General features: G+C 35.3%; 1 protein-coding gene across 1 annotated transcript; it reads right to left on the reverse strand.

Annotated features, from left to right (window-relative positions):
• Positions 3,233-6,874, reverse strand: LOC109824218 (cytochrome b5-like). Its single transcript, XM_020390755.1, has 3 exons — positions 6,632-6,874; positions 3,772-3,838; positions 3,233-3,688 (listed from the first exon to the last, which is right to left on the reverse strand). Exons 1-3 carry the CDS (start codon positions 6,716-6,718, stop codon positions 3,438-3,440), a joined length of 405 nt encoding a protein of 134 aa, XP_020246344.1. The 5' UTR covers positions 6,719-6,874; the 3' UTR covers positions 3,233-3,437.

The following is a 7,641-nucleotide window of genomic DNA, read 5'->3' on the forward strand; positions in this document are numbered from 1 at the left end:
GGTTCTCTGGATTATTTGTTTAATACGTCCTTCAAACGATTAAACCCATGGACTGAAAATCTTATTTTTATTTGTTTGATCAGCGTGCATGCTTAGGGTGCAAAATATGAAATAGTTGTTTCATTACTTAATATAGATTTGTGGATATTTAAATATCTTGTTTTAAGATTTCAATATTTTTATTAGTTATTTAATTATTTTAAATCTTCAATGGGTAGAACTACAAAGTTGTAAATATATGCTACAATGAATGTAGATGGATAACGTAGATGAAGAACAATTGAAGAGGATGTGTGCTAATACAGTTGTTTTTGCCGTGGTCACGATAATAACTTGTATTTTTAGAACGCATGCTGAGCGCAAGACAATTTCATCTTGTACGAAGGAAGAAAAAATTTAAAAAAAATATTACAGAGAAGCTTACTTCAAACGTGTATTGGAAGGCTATAGCGATAGTTGTCGGTCTTATATTAGAATGAGACCGAGTGCCTTTTTTAAACTTGCTGAAGTAATGAAAGCAAACAGTTTATTAAAGGATATCATACATGTTCAGGTCGAAGAACAGCTCGTTATGTTCCTAAGTATAGTGGGCCATAAAACTAAAATTAGAATAATAAGGACTGAGTTCATAAGATCGGGAGAAACCATTAGTAGGTATTTCAACAAAGTCTTACAAGCAATGAATGTGTTACGTGATCGCTACATGAATCAAGCTCCAAATGAAGTTCCTACGGAGATTACAAACAACCCAAATTATTTTTCTTACTTTAAGGTAAAAATAATACATACACCTTAACATCTGTTTTAAATAAATAAATATTTTTTGAATATTGTATAACTTATAATTTTTATATGATTGCATTGGTTTGATAGATGGTGCACACGTTGACGCAATGTTACCTAGTAACCGTGTTGCACGTTTTAGAGGGCGAAAAGGTATGACACAAAACATCTTAGCAACCTACACCCCCAATAAACTACTCACCTATGTCATAGCTAGGTGGGAGGGAGCAACAAATGGCTCTAGGATATTACAAGACGCTCTGTCGAGACCACAGCTTGTGTTGCCTCGGTTTTGAAGCTCATTCATGAGCTTGTGTTGCCTCGGTCGATGGGTATTGTTGCTGGCATTCACGAGCCTGTGTGGCCCCTTTGGTTTGGCTATGTTGCTGTCGGTTTTGAATCTCATTCATGAGCTTGTGTAGCTCCTTTGCACTGGTTATGTTGCTTTGGCTATGTATTTTTGGTTATCGATTATGTTGCTATCGGTTGATAAATTGTTGGAGCACGTGGTGCTCCATAGTTAATATTTGGAAATGATGAGTAGCGTTTACTGAGAATGCATTCTAACTTACAGTGTTTATTATATTCATATGAGACAATATGTGATGAGATTGCAACCTACATTGAATTGACAATGTCTAGGTGAGGCAATCCATCATTAGAATGTAATCTACAATAAACCTGTAAGTTATAGGTGGGGTATTCAATTTTAACAAATTGACCTATTCCTGAGCCGTACAATATCAACTAGAATTGGTACTCAATTCTAATAACAATTTTTATTACAATGTCAATAGTTTTTGCAAGTACAAGTACATGACATGCGGTTTATAATAATTAAAGTAATATAAAAAATATCGCTAGTAAAATTGCTGAAATTTTCTAAGCTAATAGTTGATTTTTGACAAGTCTCGATTTTTTCTTCATCCTCTTTGATTTCAAAAAAAATATTTATCTCCGTACCTATTTTCTTTGACATATTTGTTCCCTTGGTTGCTTATTTCTCCTCTTTCATCAGCCCATTCGAAAAAATTACATTCTTTATTTGGGTATTTTGCACACCCCCAATAACACATCTCCTTATTTTTACCATTCTTGCACACTTTCATGGGTATTCGGAGATTGCAATCGCACCAAACTTTAAAATTTTTGGGGCATTATTCTGATATCATATTGATGTCGGGAGGCAAATTGCAAACTATGACAATTTATAAAAGTGGTAAGAATGAAGGATACATTGGCACAATAAGCCCTCAAGCCAAATTTATAGCCTCCAAGGCCTTGGAATTAGCCGTTGAAACTAGCCATTGCTATAGTGTTTCGGTTTTGAATATTGTCAAACGGGTAAGAATAATTATGGTATACTCACCCTTTATCCCAAAAATTTCTCATTCCAAACCAAACTAAAGATTAGGAATTTGAGGGTTTCTATAAAGTTAGATTCTATCTTGTCATGTTATGAAACAAACATAGAGAGAAAAAAAAAAGATTTCATGAATCTATAAACTTGTCTTAAAAATTGTTATGGAATAGGTAGAAATCCATAAAAAATACCGGATTCCTAATCCTATTCTTGCCCACTAGTGAACCAAACACCACCTAAGATGCGTAACGGGTAAGTCCCTTTCTTAGGTTCCTCGGCACATGCAGAGCATGCTTACACATTCTTCATCCTTGTCAATTTGTCAGGAGTGTAAAATTGTAAGTTGGGGTCACTGGGATTTACTTGGACGTCCTCCTTACCTGTGCCAATTTTATACCCCCGACATAAATTAATTTGGATCACGGGCGATGACAGCCACCTTGTATACCTTGCGTGATGTGTGTTAGTTCCAGTGTTACCCTTTTATGCTCTTCTAGTTGGGGTCTGGGATTTTGTACATCATGCGGAACTTGGTGCACTGAATCCAAGGATGCTCAAATATACCGTGTAGCATGCTAGTGGAGATGCATGAGCCCAGCGAGTCATGTAAGTTTGAGATGCAAGGGGTACTTGGGGTGCGTACTCTGCGTATAAGAGGATATCTTGTATCTTGGTAGTGGGCTGTGTGTACTCAGTAATCTCAGTGTTACCCTTGAAGAGTAATCTCAGTGTTACCCTTGAAATAAGACTATAAGATTCTCCAGGTATTGCACCATACGTCAGGGTACCAGAATGTAATTAATCCAAAAGATTACTTAGTTTTGAAAGATAATTGAATGCCATAATTTGCAAACATCATCTTGAGAAACTTACACAGAACATTCAGTCAGTAGCAATCCACGTTATGTGATTCTTCTATTGTATAAAAAAATAATTAAAATAAACACTTATCCCCTATACATTGCCAACTTTGTCCCTCTCTTCACCCAAATTCAATAGTAAAAGAGGATAACTTCATCATATACCACAAAATAACAAGATCAAGTGATTTTGATAATAGTTACAGACCAATTTCGAAGCTTCTAATATTAAATTTGAAGATCTTTGTCATAAACAGTAATTATCAATCCACAAGGTAACTGAGTACGCCAGAAAGCCTACATAAAAGAGAAAAATACAGTTTACGCAAAGAAACAAACCAAGAGCATAATGGGAAGAGATACAAGCACAAACAATAGCACACAGATCTAACCAAACTAGTTCACTGGAACCACCAAATTTCTTCTTTCTTCTACTCGGTCTTGGTGTAGATTCTGATAGCAACAGCCAACCCCAATATAGCCAATGGAACCAAAAACTGGAGAATTTTAACAATAAAGTCTGAAGTCTTGTCCTGGTTGTAGTGAGGTTGCTTCGGAGGGGTATACTTTGTCTTGACTGGGATTGTGGAGGCGTCAATCTCTCCCACATAGTACTCATCCATCATGGCTCTTGCAGTGTTGCTGTGGCCAACATCTTCAAAATCATCAGTTGCATCTTTGCCTGCAAAAATCCATGAAATCATATCTTAAGCTAAAAACGCCATAGGATATCTTTATGTTGCTCGTCAAATGAGATTTTCTTACCGGTTACTGATAATAAAACTTCGTCGCCACCAGGGTGGTCATCAAGGAACTTTGTCACGTCATAAACCTAGTTTTAAAGGAAGATAACAATAAATAAGGTGTTATAAATTGGATGGCCCATTAGGAAAAAGGAAAGAAATAGAGTCCATGAAGTGATGGAAGCATATAAATGCATAAATGCGTTCTCATGTTAAAGTATCACTGCACACTATTGTAACTTCTTCTCCAGAGTACTTGTGTAAATTGGTCAAACATATTTTTTAGCATTCCATGTACCCTACATAACAAGGATTGCCTAATTTCAGCTGGGTTTAAGTATTTTTAACTAGAAACTGTGTTCCAGGGCTTTGTCAACTGAGAAAGAAATCATGACATGGATAACTAAAACATACCATTGAGGGTTCGAATCACTGCATCATCAACATATGCCATAAATCATAATTATAAATTTGAAAAAGCATGCACTAATAAGAGCAACAATAACCGTGATCAACTGTACCATAGGAATGTGGAGGCACCTGGCAACGGCACGTGTCTGTTACAAAGTTTCCAAGATGGAAACTTTCCAAAAATCTGATACATGGGGATGCCTACAGTTGTAATCATGTATGATTTTGTATATTCCTTCAGATAATAACAGAAGCAATCCTAAACCAAAGACAGTTTTATGCGACCGAATAATAAAACAGAAGTGACTTCCAACTAAAATGAGCAAGATCTACTAAATCACAGCTCAGAATTAAATGTAGATGATTATCACTTAGTTGAAAAACATGTATATTCGAATGGTATTGAACATATGCATAATGATGCATATTAGCATATTAAAGCAAGTGGGTGAAAAGACTTTGAACTTAGGCCATGCCATGTAGGGCATCATACAAAATATATAATCCTTCTTAGAAAGTCAAAACCTCCTACACAATTTTATGTTGGGTAAATGGAAACAAATACCATCAGAAAATGAATTCTTAAAAGAAAGGTACTACCTCATGAACCTCAAGTTTGATATTAGCATTGAATCGCATATTTAGTTGATAAGCAAATAGAACAAAAAAAAACTTTTTTTAATTATTCTATATTCAATTTATTCTATATTCAATAGGATGAGAAATACAGATACTAAGATTTTTGGAAGTATCTCCTACTCTAAGTCTTATGATGATCATGATTAACCATATAGACTTCCTGAATGTTCACTTAGAATCACAAATAATCTACAGAGTCAGGACATACTCATGGCAAAAGCTCTTGCTATGGAAATAATCAAAATGCATGCTTTATCTTTAGACACACATCTTTTCACACTATCAGTGTTTTGAGGAAACTAAAGGATTGCCATATTGATATACCTTCATCAAAACACGTTAAATACATTTCAAGACAAAATCTTTGAGGGGTAACTTTGAGGTTGCTTTTGCTTACAGGCATGTCCTTTTAAAGAAGGGCTTATTCAAAAGTGCGTGATAAGGGGGAAAAATTATAGGACAAAGTTGTTTGGTAGATTCAGTGTCATGTAAGAGTAAATATAGGAAAAGGATTGTGTTAGAGAAAGTCAAAATAGATGAGTCAGGGAGGGAGGGAGGGAGGGAGAGTTAAAAACTTCAGTTAGAAGATGTACTTTTCAGATTATATGAGTAAAAGTAGGAAAGTAGATAAAAATCATGGAAGAAGATTAAAAAACATACTTCTCTAAAATGCAGCTGATGGACTTGGGATTTTCTAGAAAGTTCTCTAAAAAAATTACTAAACATGAAATTTTGTCCCAAAAAAAAAGCAGCAGCAGCAGCTAATTTTCTTTAAAAATTGTCAAAGTACTTATTACAGGCAGCACAAACAAACTCTAGAGGTGAACTTGACTAGTGCTAAAAAGAATGTAAGGGTTCTCATCACTAAAACCTGTGTCCACTTCTATGTTATTGGAAATGAACAACTATACAGTATACTCGTGTTTAGCCCAGAACTAGTACATTGTTTCACGGCATTGTCATTCTTAACAAATACCTACTACAAAAAAGTTGTAACAATAGCAGACTATATTTTCCTGAGCATCCCTCCATATGTTAATAATGAAAGCAAAATTTATCGTGAACCTGTAGAACTTTTGGCTTATTGTTCTAAACTTTTTCACTCCAAGAACGAAAAGATGCATGTAGAGGAACAAGAATCCGGGGCCTTAACTGTAGTTATTTCACATCAATGGATCAAAAGGAAATCAATCTATGAACTCAATTGGATTTGGAAGGACATAGCAACACGCAAAAAAAAATTCCAGTAACTTGCCCTGAGCATCAGGTGAATGTTTACGATTTTAAAGGCCTATAGTTTGTCACCTAAAAGTTTCTAAAATTTTCAGGATCTTCGAGAAGTTAGAGAATGATTCATACGAATTTTGCATGTGTGTAGATAGGACAAACTAATAGACTATGAACTTGGTTTAGACCAGTTAATCTCTAAAATAAACTTGTAAGACTCTTGGGTAACTAGTGATCATAAGAAATTATGATTAGAAATGAATCCACCACTTCAATGCCCAGAAAAAGTGAAATCATTCAAGGGAAACAATATCCAAGGTAGTGAGCAGAATATTGAGATGGATCTTCATAAGTTACTGGAGAAACACTTGAGTAGAGAAAATTGCAACTAAAAGGCATGTAAATTAGTTGAGATCAGTCAACAATGAAACGATGAACAATAGAGCCCTGATTCTCTCACTGAAGAGAGAGTATTTTTAATCTTGGCATGCAGATTATATTTTCCCCTTTCCACCTTGCGGCCCAATGCTCATTTCTATTAGATCTGGCCCATAAATTAATACAGCAAGCATGTCAAACAATTGGGATCTGGAAATTAGTGTTACCTTGCCGCCGATGATGAGCCAGCAGTCTTTGTTGGTGTTGTGCTTTGAGACATCCTCCAATGTGAACACTTTGGCATCGCTCCCCATTTCTCTCCCTCTCCCTTTCCCTCCCTCCCTCCCTCTCTCTCTCTCTCTCTCTCTCTCTCTCTCTCTCTCCGCCGAAGCGAAAGCCCTCTCGTTTTCCTGTCTCTCTCCTTCGCTTGCTCAATTAAGAAGAAGAGTAGGAAGAGAAAGAAAGTGGCAGATATTGGGCAGGTGAGTAGGTGAGAAAGCGATATGAACTAGGGGCTTGTTTGGATTGTTGTGAATGAGGGTGGAGTGAAGTTAGGGCAACCATTCACTTCCATTCATCTTGTTTGGGAACACTTACGCCTCGTTTGGTACGTGGGAATGAAGTCAAGTGAGAATGGAATGAAATAAGGAATGAAATGGAATGTATGTGAGAATGGAATGGTCATTCCCATTCTCTTGTTTGGGTGCGTTTGTAGAATGAAGCTAGAATGAAAATCTAATTCTCATTCTCATGTTTGGTATCACTAGTTCACAAGTGAGAATGGAATCTTATTTTCTAATAATGCCCTTATAACAACATAGATTTTTAATAAGATAACAATAAACATTAATGATAATAACTTAAAAAAATTATTTATGCATATGTTATATTAATCTAGGTATGTGTTATACTAATGCGCATGTTATCGATCAGGTGTATGTTTCGTTTATATTTTTTAAACAATTCTCACTATTTCTTAGTCTTAAAAAATTAAATAAAAATAAATAAAAGATTATTGCATCTTTCATAGGTCCAAAAAAATATAAAGAATGAGAATACGTCGATTTCAAGGGTGATGAATAGAAAGGAGGCCTTTTTGTTTCGGTGGAGCCTAAAAAAACAGAGAGAATGAGAATACGTAGTCAAAAGCCATGATTTTTAAATTAATTCTTATTATTAATAGGGGTATAATTGAAAAAAAAACCTAACTAATTTGATTCTTCTCTTGAATGGGAAT

This window comes from Asparagus officinalis, chromosome 9 (assembly GCF_001876935.1).
Source record: "Asparagus officinalis chromosome 9, Aspof.V1, whole genome shotgun sequence".
Classification (NCBI taxonomy): domain Eukaryota; kingdom Viridiplantae; phylum Streptophyta; class Magnoliopsida; order Asparagales; family Asparagaceae; genus Asparagus; species Asparagus officinalis.

What these genes read in the sequence shown, in the direction of transcription:
- LOC109824218 (XM_020390755.1), bottom strand. Translation starts at nt 6,718, where the DNA reads ATGGGGAGCGATGCCAAAGTGTTCACATTGGAGGATGTCTCAAAGCAC. An exon ending in GGCTCATCATCGGCGGCAAG is followed by an intron (nt 3,839 to 6,631) that starts GTAACACTAATT and finishes CTTTAAAACTAG; the next exon opens with GTTTATGACGTGACAAAGTT. An exon ending in AGTTTTATTATCAGTAACCG is followed by an intron (nt 3,689 to 3,771) that starts GTAAGAAAATCT and finishes GGATTTTTGCAG; the next exon opens with GCAAAGATGCAACTGATGAT.